This window comes from Pithys albifrons, chromosome 3 (genome assembly GCF_047495875.1).
Source record: "Pithys albifrons albifrons isolate INPA30051 chromosome 3, PitAlb_v1, whole genome shotgun sequence".
In the NCBI taxonomy this organism is placed as follows: domain Eukaryota; kingdom Metazoa; phylum Chordata; class Aves; order Passeriformes; family Thamnophilidae; genus Pithys; species Pithys albifrons.
Window position 1 is genome coordinate 43,913,321 of NC_092460.1, and position 24,059 is coordinate 43,937,379.

The 24,059-nt window shown below is 44.6% G+C and overlaps 1 protein-coding gene across 3 annotated transcripts; it reads right to left on the reverse strand.

The window, feature by feature from the left end:
* Positions 1–1,050: 1,050 nt before the first annotated feature.
* Positions 1,051–23,114, reverse strand: PARVG (parvin gamma). 3 transcript variants are annotated; one of them, XM_071551524.1, is made up of 14 exons: positions 22,976–23,114; positions 21,158–21,311; positions 20,155–20,256; positions 19,577–19,641; positions 17,541–17,643; positions 16,346–16,486; positions 15,820–15,935; positions 14,877–14,932; positions 13,999–14,021; positions 12,700–12,758; positions 12,514–12,582; positions 11,998–12,099; positions 8,851–8,923; positions 1,051–6,973 (listed from the first exon to the last, which is right to left on the reverse strand). In XM_071551524.1, exons 3-14 carry the CDS (start codon positions 20,231–20,233, stop codon positions 6,894–6,896), a joined length of 966 nt encoding a protein of 321 aa, XP_071407625.1. In that variant the 5' UTR covers positions 20,234–20,256; positions 21,158–21,311; positions 22,976–23,114; the 3' UTR covers positions 1,051–6,893. The 3 variants fall into 3 exon arrangements, with proteins under 3 accessions (XP_071407625.1, XP_071407624.1, XP_071407626.1); XM_071551523.1 differs by having other exon boundaries at positions 12,700–12,761; XM_071551525.1 differs by lacking the exon at positions 11,998–12,099 and having other exon boundaries at positions 12,700–12,761.
* Between the last annotated feature and the right edge of the window lie 945 nt (positions 23,115–24,059).

Here is a 24,059-nt window from a genome sequence, read left to right on the forward strand (position 1 = left end):
ACAGGTGCCTCGAAGGGCACAGCCAGGATCCTTCCTTGTCAGCTCCAGCCACCAGGGCTCCTCCCTAGCCAGCACACACACTCTGAGGGCATGTGGGCAGCTCCTAAAGCTGTATGGAAACATCTGCAGCCCTGCTGCTGACACAAGTGGCACTCTCCAGATTAAAAACCCCACGGTCCCACAGGGAATACCTGCACTCTGTCAGGTTAGTAGATACACAATAGAGAAAACAAAAAAAACCTTCTGTATGTCTTTTTGGTCACAGCCAACACAGTTCTAAATCACCCACTGAAATGCCTTCCCACATAGAAGTGGGAGGAAAATATTACTGGGTCTGTTGTAAACCAGCAAACTGCAGGAGAATCAGACTTGAGGCTGGAATTGCACACTCGGTGCATTTCATTACATCTAGATAAATACTGAACAGTTTGTAATAACACTCACAGTCCCAAACACTGGATACTGAACCAGAGGGTGTTTTGGGGGCCTAGAAATGATAGCACTGTAGGAAGCCTGAGAACTGAGACTGTCCTCATTTTGGTGGCACACTTACTCTTTATGTTTTATTTTAATTTATAGGCTACCTCATACTTTAGCTACCTTAATTTCTTAGAGCCCCACATGTAACTCACGAGGCTGAGCACTTAAACCTTACTGGAGCTTTCTGGCAGCTTGTCGTACTTTCCTCTGTAACAAGGTAATTCTGTCCAAGGCAGGACTGCAGACTCACAGCACTGGTCTGCAGGGCTCTTTCCTGGACTCTGGATCCACAGCACTGCTCTGCAGGGCTCTTCCCTGGGCTCTGCATCCACAGCACTACCCTCCAGGGCTCTTGCCTGGGCTCTGGATCCACAGAACTGCTCTGCAGTACTCTTGCCTGGACTCTGGATCCAGAGGCAAACACAACAAAGTCTCATCTGTAAATGTCAGCATATGAGCTCTGGTTTCCCACTGACACAGAGATGGAGGATCAGACCAGATATCAAATGTCAGAGGCGCTGACGACAGGAAAGTAAATCAGTTTAGATGGGAGACAAAATAGCACCAAAACCTTTATTTTTTTTTTTTAGTTGGGTGTCTAGTTTTCTGCAACATGACACAATTTTAATGTTGAGGGAGTGTAATGGTTTGACCCATGGCTTCCTCAGTAACCATTGTATCTAAGTAAGTTACAAGTATTCCACAGTGGAGGAGTGGTTTAGTCTCTCTCTTCTGCTCTTGGCCGGGGAGCTGGTGGGAAGTGTTGGAGTCTGATCCCTCCGGTTGTTGTTGGTTCTCCTGTCCTGGGTGAGATTGTTTCATGCTTCTTCCCCTTCCTTGAGGTTTTTAATTGTGTTTGTCTGTTTCATTTGTTTTTGTTTTTTTTTTTGTTTGGGTTTGTTTCTTCCCAATTTTCTGGTTAATCAGTCCCCGTTTTCCCTTTCCCTTTCCCCTGGGGGTGGGATCCTATGTACTGTGTATACAGTGTAGTTGTGAATGTTAGAAAATATAATTTATTCTTTTTATTCAGTCCACTTTCTTTTGAGTTCATTTCTTTTCAGTTCTTCTTCCCTTTGCTGAGGAGGCTTTTGAGAGGGTGGGGAAGGGGGGCAGTCCAGGGTTGGTAAAAGCAAGGCCAAACCTGCGACATTATTTGGAGGTTCCACCGAGACTGACCTTGGATTGTTTTGTAAATAGTTCCGTGTATAGAGAACAGTGTCCGGGAGAATTGCCAACCGAAGTTTTATTTACAAAACAATCACCAGGAAGGCAGCCAAGAGTACTTTGTTGATATAAACAAGGTTTTTGTTTGGGAACAGAGGACTCAGGAATAAGGTAAACAATAGAAAGAATGGTTTTTACCCTTTTTAGCAACTACCTGAGAGGTACCAGAGGAGGTCAGTCCAACCATGCCCCCAAAGCTGGCATGGCCCGGCAGTCTCTTGTAGTGAAAGGTCTCCTGTTATGTGTTTCTCTATTCTTTTACATACTGATGGTGGTAACACTTGCTCACATTCTGAGAGGTCTCCTAGGGACGTATCTAGGTCTGCATGATGAATGTCATCCATGTGAGGCCCTCTTGAATCTTGACATTAAAGCCTGTTAAAATGTGGCATTAAAGGCCTGTGGAAATGTGACATTAAAGGCCTGTTAAAATATGACATTAACGGTCTATTAAGAGAGATCCCTACTGTTACAATTGGCCCCAGTTATTACCTAAATTGTATTGTGACAGCACTATATATTCATATATATATGAAACTGTTGTATAAGATTGGAAGAACGCTGGCACTTTATTGCTTCCCCTGTTTTAGATTTAAGAAAGGCCATGCCTCGAGGGGGATCGCTGGAACTTTGGAAGGGGCTTCGGACAGGCCAGTCCCTGGTTGGGATGGAGCTTGCTTGGATCTTGGTAAGGTGCTAGGGCGTATCTCACCCCCTGTTAACTGGAAGTTCATGTCAGAACAAGTGTGTGACTCTGTTGAGCTGGTCCGCCGTTTATCAGAAGAGTGTTTTTCCTATGAGGACCCATATATGCAAGTCTCTGTGTTGGGGCCTGGCTAGTGCTCATAGATTTACCATGGACCACTGTCAAAGGGTTGAGGACAGGATGGGAAATGAAAATATGCCGTCTAAGACCCGTGTAGTTCCCGTTCAGCCCCCCGAAAGCGGAGTCCAAACACAGCATGAGGCCAATGCTGTTTCTGAGACCCAGACTCAAGCTGAGGTTAACAGAGTCCCTGTTCACTCTGTAGAAACCCAAACTCAGGATGCAAATCTGGACAAGGCTATTTCTGCTGTCCCCACTACAACCACGGCTGAAACTCAGACGTAGGCTGAATCTAATACAGCTTCTGTTTGCTCTGTAGATTCAGACTCGGGCCGTAGATCTGGAGGTTGCCATCTCTATTAAGCCTGCTAAGACCACAGTTGAAGCTCAGACTCAGGCAGACGCTAATACAGCTCCCATTCACTCTGTAGAAACTCAAACGCAAGCTGAAGATCTGGAAGTTGCCATCCCTACTAAGCCCACCAAGACCACAGTTGAAGCTCAGACTCAGGCCGACACGGATACAGTTCCTATTCTCTCTGTGGGAACTCAAACTCAAGCTACAAAATGGAAGATTACCATTGCCCCCATAAAGAAGAAAACAGCGAGGATGAAGGAGACTACAAAACCCATAGAGCCACCCCTGCAACTGGAACGAGAAGAAGAGGAAGAAGAAGAAGAAGAAGAAGCAGACGAAGGAGCAGCTGCGAGAGAGGAAGAAACTGCTGTGACGATGGAAGGAGTGATGGCACGAGAGGAAAGAGTAGTCACAGTAGAGGAAGGAACGACGGCAAGATGGGGAGATTTTAGCGGCGTATGAAGGCATACGAGCAGCCTCAGAGGTAGTTGGTACTGAAGCACAGGTTTTCCTGGCACCTCGACTACCGGTGTTAAGCTGGATGTTTAAAGTGAAAGTGCCCTCTACACATCATGCCACCGATGCCACGTGGAGCAAGTGCATTGCTTTGATTACACAACATGTTTGAATTGGGACCTCAAATCGCCCTGGAATTCTAGAAATCATAACCTATTGGCCTGAAGGTGGGAACTTCAGCCTGGCAGATGAAGAAGAGGAAAGAGTCAGTGAGTCGAGCTGAAGAAGCTCCACCATATAATCAGCTGCCAGATGAAGAGACGTGCTACGCCCTTTTCACTGATGGTTCTTGCCGTATCATAGGGAGAAGCCGGAAGTGGAAAGCAGCTGTGTGGAATCCCACCCAACGGGTGGCAGCAGCCACCGAGGGAAAAGGCGAATTGAGTCAGTTTGCAGAACTCAAAGCTGTCCAATTGGCCCTAGACATTGCAGAAAGAGAAGGATGGCCAAGGCTCTACTTGTGCACTGACTCATGGATGATAGCAAATGCCCTCTGGGGATGGCTAGACCGGTGGAATAAAATGAATTGGAGGCGTAGAGGGAAAACCATCTGGGCTGCTGATCTGTGGCAAGACATTGCTGCCAGAGTAAAGAAACTGAATGTGAGAGTCCACCATGTAGATGCCCATGTGCCCAAAGGTTGAGCTAATGAGGAACATGATAATAACAGACAGGCAGACCGAGCTGCACAGATCAAGGTGTCACAAGCAGACCTAGATTGGCAGCAAAAAGGAGAATCGTTCCTAGCCCGATGGGCCCATGATGCTTCAGGCCATCAAGGCCGAGATGCAACCTATAAATGGGCACGAGACCGAGGGGTGGATTTAACCACAGACATTATTTCCCAGGTTATCCGTGATTGTGAAACCTGTGCTGCCATTAAGCAAGCAAAAAGGTCAAAGTCCCTCTGGTATGGTGGACGTTGGGACAAGTATATATACGGAGAGGCCTGGCAGGTTGACTACATCACATTGCCACAGACTAGCCAAGGTAAGCGCTATGTGCTTACCATGGTTGAAGCGACCACCGGATGGTTAGAGACATACTCGGTACCACATGCAACAGCCCGGAATACTATCTTGGGCCTTGAGAAGCAGGTCCTGTGGAGGCATGGCACTCCAGATCGCATTGAGTCAGACAATGGCACTCATTTCAAGAACAATCTAGTGGCCACTTGGGCACGGGAGCATGGTATTGAATGGGTATATCACATTCCATATCATGCACCTGCTGCTGGAAAAGTTGAAAGGTGCAATGGACTGTTAAAAACAACTCTGAAGGCACTAGGTGAAGGAACCTTCAAGAACTGGGATAAGCATTTAGCCAAGGCCACCTGGTTGGTTAACACCAGAGGCTCCATCAATCGAGCTGGTCCTGCCCGAGCAGAATCCCTCCACACGGTAGATAGAGACAAAGTTCCAGCAGTTCACCTGAGAGGCATGCTAGGGAAATCTGTTTGGATTACTCCTCCCTCGAGCCAAGACAAACCCATTTGTGGGATTGTTTTTGCCCAAGGGTCTGGAAACACCTGGTGGGTAATGAGGAAAGATGGTGAAATCCAGTGTGTGCCCCAAGGCAATCTAGCCTTGGGGAAAAACTAATTTTGTGCTTTGAGTTGTGTCTTGCAGGAAACCAGACATCGGACGAGAAAGACCCAAACAAAGCCAGTACTGGTGTCCCATGATGTCCAACAATAAGGCAGCCCTAATCTGTGAACCAGTCCTGAACTTGGAACCGTGACTTTAACCAAAAGGCGAAAGACTAAAGCCGAACTGATGCTGGTGTTGATCCTTGATGACAAGACGTCTGCCTCGAAGGACTGCATATGAACTATATATATATGTATATATGCACGGGATATAAGCGAATGTGAGAATACAAGGATTGCGTGGAACGACCAGTGTGGAATAAGGGGTGGAGAATGTAATGGTTTGACCCATGGCTTCCTCAGTAACCATTGTATCTAAGTAAGTTACAAGTATTCCACACATGTCTTCCACGTAGCAGGGGAGAAGTGGTTTAGTCTCTCTCTTCTGCTCTTGGCCGGGGAGCTGGTGGGAAGTGTTGGAGTCTGATCCCTCCGGTTGTTGGTGGTTCTCCTGTCCTGGGTGAGATTGTTTCATGCTTCTTCCCCTTCCTTGAGGTTTTTAATTGTGTTTGTCTGTTTCATTTGTTTTTTGTTTTTTTTTTTGGTTTGGGTTTGTTTCTTCCCAATTTTCTGGTTACCCAGTCCCCTTTTTCCCTTTCCCTTTCCCCTGGGGGTGGGATCCTATGTACTGTGTATACAGTGTAGTTGTGAATGTTAGAAAATATAATTTATTCTTTTTATTCAGTTCAGGGTTTTTTGAGTTCATTTCTTTTCAGTTCTTCTTCACTTTGCTGAGGAGGCTTTTGAGAGGGGGGGAAGGGGGGCCAGTCCAGGGTTGGTAAAAGCAAGGCCAAACCTGCGACAGGAAGTAGATGGAGGTTTTGAAGGAGGTGTGATTTCAATCCCCCACAAAAGACCAAAGGTGACAGCTAACAAAACTTTCAGCCAGCCTTGACACATCCAGAGGGAGATGCTGGGGTGGTTGGGATGGTGGCTGGGCAGGTTCAGCTGGGAGAGGCTCAGAGAGACCCTGCAGCACACCTTGGATGTCAGAAGAGGTGGAAGCTGTTTCACTGCCCCACCATGGTGGTCTCCCCCAGCCACAGAGGAAGCCAGAAATTATTCACCTCTAACTGGAGAGAAAGTGTGGACAATGTGAGTCTCTCTTGCAACGTCCTTGACACAGGAATTGGAATTCCTGCTAGTCAGAGGTTAAGTTAGGGCTGCAACAGGCTGAGCCAGCCATGGTTTGCATTGGCTTAGCAAGGAAAGGAGGACACCTTCCTCCAGCTGTGCAGGAGACCCCTCTGTCACTGCACAGCCTCACGTTGTTCTGAGTTCCTTTGCCAGAGTCAAGCAGTGGAATTTACCAAACCCTTGATATGGTCAGATTTCCTTTCTGCTGCCTATTCACTTGGTGTCCAGTCCACATCCTCTTGTCTGAAAACCACTGGCAACCTCTCCAAAGAAGTCTTTGAACTTGAACTGCAAGTGTGTCTCAGTCTTCACCTTTCCCGTTTCCAGAGTGACTCAGAAGCAGCAAAGTGGGGAGGCTGCAACAACAACTTCCAAATGCACCTTTGGGAGCAAAGAAAGAGTCCAGAACAAACACACACTGCACTTCTCTGCAGCATTAAGAAGACAAAAGGCAGAGTCTGGAACAAGAGCTACAGCCACAGAACTCACTGGCCATGGACACACAATATTTAAAGTTACTCAGGCTGTGTATGTGAAACACTGTATGAATAACATCCTTGCATACACAATGTCAGCACAGCAAGTGTCAAACACAAGTTCATGCACAGAAACAGCAGCAAACAGAGCTGGGAATCCAAACAATCAGACTGTGACGTGCTAGAGGAGAAAAAACAAATAAAGGCTCGAGCTCTTGGCCCTGTTCTTCATGCTTCTTTGGTCTTGTATTTGGAATACAAGCAGTACAGAATCTTCATTGTAGTCTTCACATCTCTGTTCACAACATCTGTGGATACACAAAGCAGGAACACAAAAGCAGATGGGAGTGTCAGCAATGCCTGGAACAGAGAGACACTGCAAGTGCCAAGGGATCTGCCACCTTTCCTCAATTAAAAGGTGAACTCAGATGGTCTGTTTGCAACAAGAAGCAAAACAGGAACTACAAAGCTAGAAAACGAATTATTTAATATGTGAACTTGAGCAAAAGTGGCCTTCACTGCCCTATCTTGCTGTCAGACAGGGTAAATCATGCAGAGTAAGAAATAAATGCTTCACTGGCAGAGAACAGAGTGGATAATTTCACAGGGCTTTATAGCCTTAGTTGTTTATGAATCTTCTATGTCAGGAATCATGTTGGGAACTACCTGACACTTTATTTTTTTTGTTGCAATATTTCCATCATGTTTCATTGCCATTGGCTTCTTTCTTTTTTGTTGGCTTGTTTTCATTTCCTTTCCCAACTTCTGTGTTCTTGGCCAAACAACCTGCTCTTGTATTTAATAATTGCAATGGAATTGGGCAACTGACTTGGAGGGTTTGCTGTTCTTCTTACAGTGTTGTAAATCACTGGGAGAGAGACTAACAATGAAACCCCAGTGAATGAGATCCTTGAATAGCCAGAGTAGCTGTAACAAGAATCCCTAAATCAAACTGAATTTACTCACTAGCTGAGGGTTTGCCCAGGGAATCTAAAAAGGACCTGGGGATGTTGGCACCAGGATTTCTTATCCTGATCAGCTCTGTGTTTGAACAGCCAGAGGGAAGGAGGGAAAGCACAGATTTCTCTCCTCTCATACAGAAGGTGGATCTCAGCATGGAGACCTGAGCTCACACAGATGATTCTTGGAACATTAACATAAATAGAGGATATTCAGCTTTTCAGACTCTTGGCTCTATGTGGAAAAGCAAAAACCCCACAATTCTTGAATGCACAACATGCAAAGTGCTGCCATCCCCAAAGCATTTGTGGAAAAAAAAGAGAACAAAAGGGAAAAATCCAAAGGAAGTCCTAAATTCTGTCTTTCCATGACTCCAAGTGTCATGTACCAAACACAAACACCCACCTGCTTACAAGTAACTACCACCGGAAGAGATAATCCTTTCTATTTTAATAAAGATTTGTCTTCCTTATTCAACAAGCTTTTGAGGCCTCAGGCCATGCAGTCACAGCACCACCCAGGACTGTAACCACATCCCTCATTCCACAGCAGCTGGTAAAGCACTTTTTGTGGAACGTTTGTACTTTATAATTGGAAAATTGGACTCATTTAAATGAAGATTTTTCCTCTGTTTGTTTTCTGTGGTGGAACATGGACACTGATTCAGTGATGAAATCATTCACCTGGATGTAGGAGATCAATATTCAGCTCCCAGGTCTGAACCAGGCACAATAACCATTTAAAACCTGTGATTTTCACATTCAGGAGAGTGACCCACCAGCTCCTCTGGGTCTGAATAGAGAGATCAGTGTTTCTGATTTTCAGGACAGATTCTGCAAGGTTTCTTCCTACATGAAACAAACTTGCTTTTCAGGCACTGAAACTTTTTCTGAGACTGGGAAATAATTTCCCCTCCAGCTCAGCTGCTGTAATTTCCCCAGGAGCTGTCACTGCTTTAAATCTTTAACAAATACTGAATTACCAAACAGTTTTAGTGCAAAGTTACTAAACTTATAACAATCCAACTTTTTTAGCAGAGAAATAATGACTGTTCAAAACAAGCCTTATTCCCATTGCTCTTCCTTCCTGAATGAGGAGCTGTGGGGCAGCACATAATGAAATATCAGTGTCACATTGCAGGAGCTGCTTTCTGCAATCACTCTGATTTGTGCCAAGCAGGATATCAGCAATTCCATTCCACACAGGTCTGCATGTCATGACTCACCTTCAGAGTTCACAGAAAAATTCAGAAGACCTCCCTCTGCCAGCAAGTCCAAGGCAAGATTAACATTGTGGAGCTGTTAGAGAGAGAGGGATTAATAGAACAGAAAATATTTTCTCCCCGACAGTGCAGTGGCCAGAAGGTTTGAAAAAATATTTCTCTAGTAGCTAAAGATAATGATTGATAAATATGTACTCATATTCATCTCCTTAGTTTTGATGGAGGGCTCTCAGAATTTCTACCAATTATCATATAAAATTAGATGTAAAATCCATCTCCAGCAAAACATCTCCCATGAGGTGGGTAGAGGAATCCATCTGGTTAAAAATAGACCTTGCCTGTGAAAGACTTGTGTTAATGGATGTTTGCAGGAGGAAAACAGGCCAGATTCATAACTGGAGCCAAGAAATGCATGGAGTCTATTTCTGAGGGGTTTTAACAATGCTTAGCACACTTGGAACAGAAAAAATACAGCAGGAAAAGGTTCTGTGTGTCTCATTCAGAACTGCAAAGACTGGACTTGTCTGGTCAGCTCCATTTGTGAGCCAGAAGTTTCTGCTGTACCACATGAAGGTGTCCACACACAGTAACAGCAGAGATATTATCCTTAATAATATTCATGAGGAATTAAACACACTTATGAAGGAAGGATGGGGGTTTTTCCAAAGTTTTCCTCTCTTTTTCCTCTCCTTTCCCCACATAAAAACAGCATCACACACAGAATCAGCACAGGTAAAAGGGGCACATTTCCCTCTCTGGAATGCACGAGATTTCCAAGGAATGACAACATGCAGATTTCAAACTGACTCCTCAGACAGAAATACTGATAATTACCAAAGAAAGGAAAGCTTGCAAAATAAGGTGCTTTATCCAGCTGTGCTTCCAAAAGCAAAAGCTGGACAGTTCTCTAGGATTTACAGCTGGACAGAGTCAGGATATTTGGGCTGTTTCAGCTCTGGGCTGGTTGGGCAGAAGGACCAAGTTCACACAGCTCTGATGAGCACAGGGGTCCTCCTTCATCACCATCCTCATCTCCTGAGTGCACAGAGTTCACTCCTGAGCTCAGCCTGAGCTGTTTTGTGATCATATTCTCTGTCACAGAATCCTCACCTTCCTATGCACAGGAGCACCCAGAGCTGGATCTCTTTACAGTCACCTGTAAACCTCATTTTCTTTGGCAATAAACACCCCAAAACCTGTAACAAACCCCCTCACACACAGAGTGTTGTCTCCTTGTAGGTTGATCACATCCTGCCTTCAGTCACGGAGTGTGTTGGGTTAGAGGGGACCTTAAGGCTCATCTGCTCCTGGTTTCCTCCCCTCCTGTCCCCCCCTATTCCTTTATCCTTTTCCTCCTCATTCCCACTCCTTCCAGCCTGATTTTCCCTGCCTGCAACTCATGCAGTGAAGCTCTGGACACCCAGCTGTCCCTCCAGCTGGAGGGGAGGTTGATCAGAGCAGTGCATGAGGTTGTCATCCCTGTAACAACACAAATGAGATCTTTTCAATCTCAGCAAAGGTTACATCTTCCCACTTTGCTGCCCCAATTAATGTCTGAAGTGACAGGGAGTCAGAAAGCACAGGGGAATTGAGAGACACATTTTATGTGCAGATGACAGCTGAACTCTGGTCCATCAGTTATGGTGTCAGCCCACTTCTCATCCTGGAATGGTCAGACGAGAAACAAACGGTAAATAGCACTTTGGCAAAGTGTTCAGCAGCAAGGCCAGTGCTTGGAAGTCACTTGGCTAAAATGAACTTACTACAGTGGAAAGAATTGTACTGAAGCAATACCTGACCCCGTTATATTCTTTGATGGCAGTGATGGGCAGGGTAAGAACTACAAAGTCTGAGCTCTGACTTGTGCCTGAACTGCAGAACTACCTCATTTCTAGAGAGAAATCTCTGAGGCTTGAATAGGGCTGAACAAAAAGGAAAATTGTCATCTATGGAATTTTAAGTAAGAATATATTCACTGACTTCCTCTGAATAAAGTTAATGAAAATGTTAAAAATTTCTTTCCAAGTCAATGGACCAGGCCAAACAATTTTGAAAACTGAGAGGAGGAGAAAGGGAAGAAAAACTACCCCAAGGAAATGCTTTGATTATGTCTGAGTCAACCCTTCAAAATATATTTCCCCTGTTCTCAGATTTAAAAAAAATCAATCTAGTTTTTCCAAATCCCTGAAACAGTTACCAACTGACAGCACTGGAATTTTGACACCATTTAACACAGGTTTCAAACAATTGTGCCTTTAAACATTTTGATGTAAAGCTCCATGGGAATATTTACTCACTGATATGGACCTCTGAGAATTTCCATCACAAATAAGTATTTCCCAGGGGCATTAACTGTGCTAAGGTTGGGAATCAGAGGAAGCTTCAGCTGAGCTGGGGAAGCTGGAATGCAAACCACACCAGAGGAGAGATTTCCTCCTCAACTGAAAGGATCTGACACGTTTCACCATCAGAAATCTGAGTATAACCAGGAAAAACAGCTCCAGTTTCAAGATTTTCAGAGCTTTCCCATGACCCAAGTGAGAAACCTCTACCCACAGTAGAGACAACCTGAAAATATCTCAAATATCCCAAAATATGTCAGCATTGCAGACCTGTGGAGGAGCAGCCCAGCCCACTCTGCCTCCTGGCTGACAGCAGCTTCTCCTTTCACAGCACAGATGAAATGTGCCTGCTGGAGGGTGAAAAAGCTGCCAAGCAGGTCTGGCTGGGGGAGGAAAGGATGGGACTCTCCAGAGCTTTCCAAGCAGAGGGGACCTTCAAAGTGTTCTGGGCATGCCTCCATTATGTTTTTAGGGCAGCATAAAAACCCCATGTCACCCACTCAGGGTTTGCAGCACAGGCTTTGGGTGACAGCACCCGGATCCCCACCACGCAGCCCCTCTGGGTCTCACAGGAGCCTTCAGAAGCCGCACACACACAGGTCACAGCTCTTGGCATCCCATGAGCTGCTGATTTTGGAGACACTGACCCATTCCAAGGTGCTTTAGGAGCACCAAGCTCTGCATTTGCGCCATTCCAAGCCCCCCCTGCAGGTGTGACCCCCCAGAGAGCAGCAGCACAGCCCTGCAGGGACACACTGAGCACACAGGATGATGGTTGGTGGCTCTGAGCAATCCCACACCCACCTACCATCTCGGTGGGGCTGCCTGGAGTCAGGAAGAAATTCCTCAGATTCAGGAAGTAACCCTCCAGTTGGCCAATCAGGATGAGCAAGATAACTCCATCTGAAAACTAGATGAAAAATTATCTGAAAATTATTCCAATAAAGGCCATTCTAGCAATAAAGGAATTTCAAGGTTACTCTGGCAAGCAGACAGTCTAGTGACTCAGCTCCCCCAACCTCTTCCACAGTGAGCTTCATATTTCCACAGATAAAGCCCCCAGATTCCTACTGGTGAAGAAATTACTTGTAAAAGGACAGCTGTTAAACCAACTATTCCAGGTGTGTAGTGAAACAAGCAACAAATGTGGAACTATAAATAAAAGGCTGTACTTTTTCAACACTTATTAACTTCAAAGCTGAAGCCTGGTATCTTAAACCTAAGCCTGGAGATCATCGTTATGTTGCCAAATTTCAAACTACTGCAACAAAAAGGAGGGTTCCTAATTGTGAAACACTCAAATGGCTGACAAAACATGGTGTACCTGAGATTCCATGTCTTTCACATTTAATCCTAATTTTCCAACATGCTGGTTGACAAATTGCAAAAGTACCTAAAGAAAACAGAAGAGGAGGAGGGGGGAGAAAGAAGAAAATAACTTTCTCAGTGGAGATTTAGTTTTTATGTTTTGCGTAACAGATTTTGATGTCTACTAAGAAGAGTAAATTACCTTCTTGACAGCATCCAGTTTATCTGGAGCACGGCGAAATAACTCATCAAAGGCATCATCTTCTGTATCAAAACAACATTAATTGGTTTTATTTTGAATAACTGGCAGATCAGAGGCTTAATGTGGCTCCAGAAGGAGAGGGGTTTCCTTAAGGAAGATTCCTCCCAAAGACAGAGACAGGGAAGCCTCCTTTGGGAAGGGGTTTCCTTAAGGAAGATTCCTCCCAAAAGACTCTTTGGGAAGGGATTTCTTTAAGGAAGATTCTTCCCAAAGGACAGACAGGGAAGCCTCCTTTGGGAAGGGATTTCTTTAAGGAAGATTCCTCCCAAAGGACAGACAGGGAAGCCTCCTTTGGGAAGGGGTTTCCTCATATCTCTGCTCTCCCCATTCCAGGGCTGGTGCAGGAGCAGTGCCAGGGAAGAGGTGAATCCATCAAACAATCCCTGAGCCATGCCTGAAAGGAGAGAGCCCTCTCCTGGAGCCAGGCTTGGGGATTTCTCTCTTGCTGTCAAAACCAAGACACTTTGAAGAGGGAATTGCAGATTTTCCTTTGCAGCAGAATCAACCCACTGAAACAAACCCTTCATTTAGGGTTGGGGTTTGCTTTTTGTTTCCCAACACTCAGTGGAATAAGTGGTAAATATGTATTAAATGATGGAGTTTGCACCTCTGCCACGGATGAAAACACCAAAATAAAGGGCACAGCACAGAGTTAAAGCAGTTGCCTTGGTTCTCTGGGGGTGCTCCTCTGCAGCAAGGAGAGCAGCTCCCACTGAAGCCTGAGCAGTGCCCAGACCTTCTGCAGGCTCTGGACACGTGGATATTTTTCCCCTCAGGTGTTTCACAGCCCTCAAAAGCCCTGAGGGTAAAACCTCTGAGCACTTTGGTTTTACTGAGCTGCCATCAGCAGATTTCAAAATCTGATTTGCAAACCATGGAAAGGAAAGTACATTGGAACTGGTAGCAACAAGAAGCACAATTCTGAAGCCTTGATGGTTATAAATAGTTCCATAAATCCATAACATATTTTGCCCCCAGACAGGCCTTTGTTGGGTCATCACCCCACTGTTCATTTCCTGTCTCACCTCCCATCTGTTGCCCAAGGGCAAAATGTGTTGGGTGGATTTGAACAGACATTAACAGAAGACACTTGGGAGAAAAAGACCAGGAAAAATCCCTGAATCTCCATTAACTTTACTGGGAGCACACTGATTTTATCATGAGGTAAAAAGGGATCAGCACATTGTGGATGACAGCACATAATAATGAAACACTGAATTTGGCAGTGCCAGCACTTACTTGACTGCGCTTCTGTATTCTCTCTAAAAGTGCAACAAAAAGCAAGAATTAGAAAAATCATTCAGCAGAGCTAATCTTATTCATAAGCAAAGCTTATCTGCTATCTTGTAAGGCAGAGACAGAGCTCAAAGTGCCATTAACTTCATGTCACAGTGACTTTCCAGCCATTTTTAAGCTCTTGGCAGCACGTGAGATGTTCAGTGGCCCACAGAGCAATGAACACTGATTTTATAAGCACAATCCTTAATATCCTCTTCCAATAAGCTGCTCATCATATTAGAGTTTGAAGATGTTCTAGCATAGAAAAATGATAGTAAGAAAATCTGTTTCTAGTTCTTGAAATGAAGTCCATATTTTCTCAGTGTAGAAATGGTATCCCACTATTTAACTCCTTCAATAACGACAGTGCCTCACACACTCAGCAAGCTCAAACCTTCCTGTCACAGCAAAATCAGAAAAGAACTGCCTCCTTTCTCTTTATTTAGTTACACAACAGCAGTAAATTAAAAGTAGATTTAAATCTTTGTGTTTTGAGAAAATGTCTAGTTTAGTCTGGCACTGGTAAATTTGCAGTACTGGAATTTTTTTGCTGGATATGCCGTGAAATTCCATGGCAAGGACAAACACCTCAGAAATAATCATGCATATTATTTCAGAAAAGTCTGGATAAGGAATAAAGAAAGGTATCATATCATAATGCTGAATCTGAAGGGGGGGGGGGAAAGGAAAGGAATCAGAGAAACAGCCCCTATGCATATGCATGCCTGGGTTTACACCTTTGTCATCACCATGATCCCAGCTATTTTTGCCAAGGGGGAACACCCCCACAATAATTCTGTTCTGATTGACAGTGCAAGAACCAGATATATCCCCCTTACTTGTTGTCTGTGATACTCTCCACTGCACTTGCTGTCTTTAATCCTCTGGAGGTGTTCTGTTGAAAACACAATAAAAGATTTGGGGCTTGTCACACACACAAAAATCATAAGCAACAATGAGGCTTTCATGACTTGTTGGCTGCCTTCAATCATCACCAGAGGGCATTTATTCATTAAGTGCCCTACAATTAGTGCAGGTGCTTGGGGAGCTCCAGTCCTCGATGTCTCTCCTGGAGAGCCTTTGGTGCAGGAGCTGCTTTGGGCAGGCAGCAATTCCCTCCCTGCATTAAGGGCTTCTCTTTCCCAGCACTGGAGGTTGTCACCTCTGCCCTGTAACACCCTTGTGCCATGGCCTGACACCCAAAGATGAATCTCCCTGCAGAGCACTTCACTTTCCTGGGATGCTTAGATTTAGGATGGCAACTCTTCCTCTTTCTGAAGCCACTTGGGATCTTCTCCTACATCCTTGTACCTTTTTCCCTCTACATAATTCCCAGTACTCCAAAAAGCATCAAAAACCCCCCAGTGCTTCACTCAACTGACAGCCTGAAGAGACAGGTGAGTACAGACTCCCTTCCCTAAAGAGATAAACCCTCAGAATTAAACCACTGTTATGAGTTATGACTACATGCTTCTATTTAAAAATATTTAGAGACAGTAAGAGCAGAATTTCTTCTTTACAGGCATTAACAGCTGTTTCCAGTTTGGACAATTTCTTTTTTTTTGTGATCAAGGAACCAAAACAGCACACTGTTTCTGCCCTTTTAAAGGCAGAACTGAACTGAAAACCAAATCTAATCCAACCAAGGCAGAAATTAAAAGAAAACACAAGTTTCTTCAAGTCTTTCACAGCTGCACACACATTTCTACACAGTTCTAAGCAAGTTTAGCCATGTGAAAGGACTCTGGGACCTACTGTAAGAAATCCTGGAACCAGAAATACCTCAATGGTGATTGTTTCCACTTGCACATTTGGAGGCAGGGCCAGGCTGGGAGTGAAGTGCTTTGCCATTGCAACCAGCAGGTGCAGAGTGCTCAGCAAGTCCTTTGCCAGGATAGCTGCTCCATGGGGAGAAAGAAAACAGGGGTTGGTGTGCAAAACAGCTAAACCGCACTCCAGAATCGTGAATTCTCCCTATGCAGAGGATCCCAAAGTCAGGGAGGGCCATAACAAGGGTGGGACACAAGATTGGGGTTTATATAATACCACAATTCAGCAATAGCACAGCTTAAAAGTTCTTTTTGTGGGATGTCTGCATGGGCAGTGAGGGCTATTGAGTGACCCATGAGTCACACCCTCAGACAGACCCAGGCAGGGTCAGAGATTCCTGTCTCACTTTAGATTCAACCAGGAATCAAACCCAGGTTGTTTAATTCCCGTTCTGGCAGCCCTTTGCTCAGAGCAGCCTCAGAGCAGAGGAAGCCCCGGGATTGTGGATAATTCCCTCCAGGTTCACTCCTGCACCCACATTCCACACTCCACTTGAGCTGCCTTTCCTCCAGTTGCAAGCACTTGGCCACAGCTTCCATGATCACAGAGAGCTTCTGGCGCTGTTTCTTCTCTGTTAAGGCAATCTTGTCAACATCCAGCTTGAGGGATCCCAGCTTTTCTTTTAGAGAGCCCATGGGAAGCAGAAGGATGGATTTTAACACCACCACAGGAAAAAAACCAGAAATAAATCAGAAACATAAAATGACAGCAAAAGTCTTGTTTCACATGTTTGATACCATTCAGTAGCTTCCCCAGGCCCACATCCATGTGCCTTGTTACACTCCTGTGCTCTCAGAGTGTCTTAGTAAATTAAGTGAATTCTCAGTAAATTCTGAAAAAGGGAGAGGACTGAAGTCATTCCTTGCAGCTCCATCCCCCAACCCTCACACTACTCTCCATTCCTCCTTTTCCTGGTGGGTGCTACAGAAATCCAACGAGTGGATCTTTCCTGTAGGTGGTGTACAAAGTCAACATGAACTCATAGAAGAAATCCCAGCTCATTGCTCAGGCAACAATGACAATCAGCCAGTATTGTTCATGCTGCTGCTCTCAGCCTTGGTGGAAAGGAGATACCATTTTAAAGGCATCCCCAATAAGAGTGAAAAGGAAAAGGAAAATGTAGTAAAGAGAGGAGAGATGGAGAAATAGAAACAATAGATCAACAGGCTGCTCCAGGACGTCACGTGTTTATACAAGCACCACATAGTGTCAAAAGCCTCTTAGATTTTTATCAGTTCCAGTTCCAGACCAGTTCTTTAGACCTAGAACTTTTTAATTTTTATTTTTTTAAGCAGGAAAACACATATATCATAGTGCTGATTCCACCCAATGTTTCTCGTAGCACCCACCACAAGTCACCCCTGTGCTCCCAACTCACGAACCCTCCTTTCCCTCAGACACACTGAATTGCACACTTCAAAGTGCAAAATCTTTTTATTATGTAAACTAGCAGGTCAAAGGTTTTCTCCAAAGTAAAATCATGATGTAAAACAACTGTGGATCATCAGGCTTTGCTCAGAATTGCAATTATCAAGCTGGTTCCCCGTGCAGTGCTCCCTCTGTGAGGGAAGGCAGACCCTGCAGGTCACTGCTGTTGGGACTGGGGAGGTTCAGTCTCTGATCTGAAGTTCCCCCGGGGTGTGGCTGTGAACTAAACCCAAAGAACAGCTCACCCAAGAGATGATGAAGTACCAGCCCATCATACAGGTCTTCCTCCAGACTTTTAACTACAATGTGTTCCTCTTGCAGAGTTCTGTTAATCCAGTCAATCAACAGCTGCAGAGGAAAGCAAAGCACTCCTGTTGTTCAGACAGTACAGCACCATGTTGTGTTTCACCTTTCTCTTCAGCCCCTTATCACATCTTGCTTTGCTTTCAACCTCCACTTCCTCTGTGTTTTTTGGTTGGTTTGTAAAGGGAAGTATCATTAGTTCTTCCTAATTTTCAAGTGAGACAGACAACTAAGTTATTCTCCCATGAATCTTGTGGACTGGTTATCCAGCTGGGGAGACAGACCCTATTCCCACTTCCAGCAGGGAAAAGGCTGCACAGCTCTTCCCACCCCCTGCCCTCATCAGACATCACAGAATTCACACAAATCCAACCACCAGACAGAAGTTTGTAAGAAAAGAGGCTTCACTCATTCTCTGGGTTGTTCCTTATACTCATTCATGTCACTGTCACTCCTCCCTTTCCTCTCCTATTATTTGCTTTTTCTTTCTACAATATTACACTGCTCAGTGCCCAAACACCTTTTTGGGGCTTTCTTACATGGCAATCCTCCCACCAGGCTTTCCAATATCCTTCCTGCCTTTGCAAGGGGAAGCTGCTCAGGAAGCCAAGGGCTGGCTACAGCTGAAAGGAATCCAAGTGCTCCTGCACAAAGCAGCTCCTCAGCACTTCTCCAGGCATGTGGTTTATCCACATATGTTGATGGAAAGGGAGGATGACCTGGTGGAGCAGAACCGAAAAGCAGCAGCCCCAGCTGGCTGTTAACATGGACAGCCCTCCTGGAAGAGGGAAGGGTATTGCTTGTATCACTATTTGAGTCTCTGGAGTTTGTCTTGTGGATAATGCCTCTCTCACTTGCTGTAAACAGAGGAGAAGATCCACAGCAGATCCCTGTAAGTTAGCCAGCATTAACAAAAATATAAAGGGGGTCTGAAAAAAAATTAAAAATATCTCTGGGATGCTTGAAACTGCACAAGAAATGACAATGCCCGAGCTGAGCAGCTGTCAGCGTGTAATACAAATTCTACGCTAAGAAGTAAGAGGAATATTCCAGAGTAGAAAGCTGTGCTCCCAGCTAATGCTTGCAGGTGATGCTTCCCAAGGGTGAGGGGTAGAGCAGGACCCCAAACAAGGAGTGAGGTCAGAAAAGCAGCGAGCACTGCTGACCACAGACCTGTGACATCAATCCTTTAGATTCAGAAGACAATCAAGTGGCACTGATGGGCACCCAGAGGGCTGTGCCTCCCTCAGCACTCCATCTCCACCTCCACATCACCCAAAGAAAATAAATTAGACAATGAAGAGCATTCTTTCAGAAGTCTGTCAGAAAATGGATCAAGCACTGAAGCTCACAGGAATCATAAACTGAGGGAAACTCTTCATTTTTGCAATCTGGAAAGAACTGATCAGTGTTTCTGTAGACAACATAATTGCATTTTGCAGCACCACCTTTCAGATTTTCTCCTTTGTGTAAAACCATTGTGAAAGCCTGACACAAAACCCAAATCTTTTTGATCAAATGTGCATGAAAACCTAATACAGAAACACACCTATCCATGGGTTTAGAAATGCCAGGTAATACAAATATCAGCACACAGTTTAAGCTGCTTTTCATAATATTTATAACAGTTTTAGCATCTCCATAATGCAGGAAGTGCTGGTCCCTTAAGAGCCATGCCACTTTTCTGCCAGGAGATTTCAGTGTGTGAGCCTTCCTCAGGGCTGTGCCATTAAAGACAGGATTGAATGCACTGGGGGTTCCAAAACTATTTGGAAATAAAGTCCTTTCCTTGGCCTTAGGATTCCCCCTTCACAGTTACCACAGAACAACCTGAATGCTCATTCCCACGTGGAGAGAGTGGGCTCCAGGAGCTGGGAAATCACAGGGCTGATCCCCACAGGTTCTCTGGCTCCTTTAACTCAGCAGCCTAAAACAAACTGCAGGTGAGGGTTAAGCAATAGAGCAAAAGAAATGGTACCAGTTTCAATTCTTCCAGTCTGGGATTGGTGCTTGAAGTTGGTTTTATGAATTTCTTCTTCTCACCTATGGAAGGAAGCAAACAAGAGCCATTCTATGAAATTCTATGAAATTCTATTACAATGTCAGACAAAACTGATGCAAGTTTGTGGGAAAATCTGCTGTAAGTTGATATTTTCAATACCACTAATTGCCATATGTAGAAACACTGCCATTTTTTATTTTAATTCATTCCTTATGAGCAGGGAAATGGGGTATCAGACTATTAAGATTGTTCTTGGAAGTTTTGCTCCAGTGTCATTCAAACCAGTGAGATCTGGATGGACAATTCTGGAAAAAGGAAAACAAAGTTGGTCAGATCCTTATGTGTGAAATTTAAATTTCAGTTAAAGAACCAGCTGGAATTTGTGTTGCTTTTCATGATGTGCCTCCAAAGTGGCAGCAGCCAAAGTGCACACCCAGAGCTCACTCTGCTCATAAAGCCACGGGGTCCCTGCTGGAAAACATCCAGGTCATCTCCACTGCACATTTGCTGTTTGGTCCTTCAGCCCTTTTCCTCTCCTGGCTCAGAGCACCCACCTTTAGCAATGACAGTCTCATGCAGGAATTGATCCAGTGCAGAGGGCTGTGTAAGCACATTCAGAAAGTCTGGATCCATGGCCTTTTCTCACTCCTGGTAAACTGACACAAAATAAGGAGGAAAAAGGAACATCAGTAAAGGCACATAGAGATCAAAATTAGTGCTAAGGAGAACACAAACAAACCAAAGGGATTTTTTTATCAGTTACTACTTCAGGACCAGTGGATTACCTTTTTTTTTTAATCTGAAAATATATTTAAATATGTGTAAAGAAAAAAAGTTAAAAACAATTTTCATTGTTTCTGTTAATCATCAACATGTAGGAGAAAAACCCTGAAGTACTAAAACTTACTTTAATTCCATCTAACTGTTTTATCTGTATTGGATGAGTAAAATCCTATTTCAACTGATATGGAAAAGCTTCCAGTCCCAAGGTATTAATGGGTATCTGCTAGAAAATTTTCAGATGACCAATACTTGCAGACAACTAAATCAAGAGCACAGGAGTTGCTTGAAGTCCACAACATTAAAAAAGTCCACAAGACTAAAAAAACCCAGGATGCTTTAGCTTGGCAAAGACTGAAACTCAATAAAAAGTTACAGTTGTTGGAATCTGAACAGTCCCTTTTACAAGCTTAAACTAAATGTATATTGATTTAAGTGTAAAAAATCTGACTCATATACTGCAAATGCACAAATATTTTTTATATTTTAACAGGGATTTTGCCAAGTCCAGAATATTGGCACAAAATAACAAAGCACATCAATCTGGTAAAGGAAATTGGTACAAAATTGCCAGCAAGGCACTAGGAGAAGGGGTGAGGAGGGAATTAATTGCATTATGATGGCTGCAACACTGAATGCTATCTCTAAAAAGGTGCTTGATAAAATAAGATTGGAGAAATTGAGTCACTTCATGCCTGAGGAACGACAGAACTATCTGAGATGAGTGCCCTGAGAGGGAAAAGTTAATTAATACAAAGCAACCTGAGGACTACTTACTTTCAAATGAGGTTTCTGACAGCTGTTATGCCTTGGGAAGTCCTGCTCAGAACAGCAATTGTCTGTGTAAGCCACAACTTCCACTCACTCAGCTTGTGTATCTCTCATTTCCTTCAACTTTCTGCACCTCACAGGGATTCCAAAACTTGGAAAGCTGTAAGGAAAGGCCTGAAATTCAGAATTTGCAGGAATGTGATAGAATATCCTCTAAGGCCTCAGTCCTGTGTGTCCTACTCAGCCAGAGTGTTAAAATTGCTACCCTGGGTAAGACTAATGTGCCTGTTATCCAGTCCTTACAGCACCCAGAAATTTGGGGGGGAAAGAACTCCAAAAAACATGAGCAGAGCAAGGATATACAGACAGTTCCCTAACAAACTCCTCAAGAGGCTGCAGCTCAGCCTTTCTGAATCAAAACTGGGGGCCTGGTCATTCAGAGCTGTCAATATATTTATTCCCCATTGAACTGGTGTGTCTCTCACACCTTCCACCTGAAGAACTGAGAAAGCACAGCCTACACTTCAGTTACCCTTCACTGGGAAACCACTTGGTAGTGCCTTTGATCATCCTGCCTGCCCTTTCCTGAGCTTCCTCCAGCACTATCACAGCCTTTTTGAAGCACCAGGAACTAAATCTGCCCAGGTTTAGAGGTGCCCTGCAGCATTCCTGGTGTTCTCTGCTCCTCTCCTCCAAATTCCTGACACTGTTTGCTTTTTTCATCAAGCTGACACTTTAATGGAACTATTACATCTTATTCCCAAGCAGCACCAAACCACCCAGAGCCAGGATTGTGTTTCACCTCACACCTGTCACCACTGATTCCCCACAGGCATTTCAGGGCCTGAGAACTACAGTTCTTCACCACTGAATAACTTGTTAATTACTGATAATTAGCATTCCCAGGTGGCACGAGGCTCGGTCCCAGGCAGCAGCAGCCTGGCCAAGGGGAACATCCAAAGAAACAGCCTAAAATGGAACATGGTGGGTTTGGACACCTGCTGGCTGTTTAATGAGAACAGGAAGGAATGGAAGAGCCTCATTTCACATGGAGGTTTCCATGTTGGCCCTGCAGTCCATGGATTAAATCTGCTACTCAGAGCTGGGTTTTTCCAGTTCTGCTTTTTCCAGCCCCCATCCTCCTGTACAGGTTATTTCTCAGTGCTTGGAGAAGAGATCATTGTAAGAGATAACTGCTCAAATACTTATTTTAGAGGCATTCCATTATGACATTATTAGATAAAATTGAGGTTTCATTACGGACTGTGAATATGAACTGCAAGTGAAATTTTACAAGGGTATTGCACAACCTTGCAATGCCACAACTACAGATAATTAATTCTCTGCTTGGGTCAGAGCAGCTCGTTTTTACTCTTTGAGTCTTCATAGTCTGGCTCTCAGATATTCCTGAGGTAAAACATCAACAGGTGGTGTCTGTGGCTTACAAACTACCTGCAGAATGTACACAGAGCACTCAGCACTGGTACCAAACAGTTGCAGCTTTATGTGCTGTTTGAACAGACAAAAGGTTTACCCTACATTACTTCAGTTTCCAACAACAGCTGCCTAGATCACACAAAGCAGGGCACAAAATCCAAGGGGGAATGTGAACAATAATATTTCCGTCTTCAGAAAACTGCAATTAAAACAATAAGTACAGGAAAAAAACCAAGAGAATGTGCATTTTGCACCAAGTTTAAGCCTCACTTCCCCTTTCAGGCGCCATGTTTTTCCCCTCAGAGGTTCCCTCAGCAAGAACAACCCACAGAAAGTGCCCATGGAATCTGACACAGCTCAGGAAGGAGTCCCTGCTGCCAAACTCACCTTTCTCTGCCTCAGCAGCTCTCCAGCAACTCTCCGGGATGTTCCCAGAGCAGGCAGGGAGGGATCTGTGGGGAGAGGGAAGTGGTGCTGAGCTGAAACCGCGGCACATCCGGACCCTCATTGTGTGCGCCAGGCCCTGCCAAGGGTGAACAAACACAAGTACAGGAAACCCGCAGCTCCTGTGACAGCAAACAGCACTGCGGTGCTGCCTGAAAAGGCTGTTAAAAAGGCTCCAAGCCAAATTTTAGTAGGAGAGAAGAGGGTAGTGACTTTAATGAACACCCAGGCTCACCCAGGAATACATCGACAAGCTCTAATTTCCATGGTTTTTATAATATGATCCATACAATCATTACTTTACACATTTCCAGTTCAACCTTTTCCAGCCCCTGTTCCACCCCTCAGGATTTGAGTCTGGGGTGGGTGAGACCTCCTCTTCATCAGTCCTCCTCTTCTTCGGGCTCCTGGAGTTCTTCCAATGATCTGACTTGTGTTTATGTCTCCTTTTGATATTCTTCAACCTTGATAAAAAGACTAAACAGTTAAGGAATTTGAGCTCACAGTTCTGGGACAAGGGTAGCGATAGAAAAACATCAAACTCAAGCTGCTGGAAATATATTAACACACTAGGTCTACTTTGCTAAAGCTACTGTGTTCCTAAAATCTATAAAAATGTGAAAATCAAAAATCAAAAGTCCCTCCTGCATCAGAGGGACAGGATAACTCTGGCATGGCACTGCCCAGCAGGGCTGGTGGCTGCTCTGCCCCTGGGGAGACTTTTCCTTGGCATGGAACAATAAACCAGGCAAGGACAGACAAAAATCAAGCTGCATAGAATAGAATTGATTGGGTTGGAAAAGACCTCCGAGATCATCAAGTCCAACCCTTGGTCCAACTCCAGTCCCTTTACCAGATCATGGCACTCAGTGCCATGGCCAATCTCAGGTTAAAAACCTCCAGGGATTGGGAATCCACCCCCTCTCTGGGCAGCCCATTCCAATGCCTGGCACTCTCTCTGCAAAGAATTTTTTTCTGATCTCCAACTTGAATTTCTCCTGGCTGAGCTTGAGTCTGTGCCCCCTTG

Excerpts from the sequence above, each read along its gene's own strand:
- PARVG (XM_071551523.1), bottom strand. The coding sequence starts at position 20,233 with ATGGATCCAGACTTTCTGAATGTGCTTACACAGCCCTCTGCACTGGAT. Across the intron at positions 14,933-15,819 it reads TGGAAACAATCACCATTGAG|AACACCTCCAGAGGATTAAA; the intron begins GTATTTCTGGTT and ends TGTTTTCAACAG. Across the intron at positions 8,924-11,997 it reads CAGGCAGCCCCACCGAGATG|CTCCACAATGTTAATCTTGC; the intron begins GTAGGTGGGTGT and ends TCTCTCTAACAG.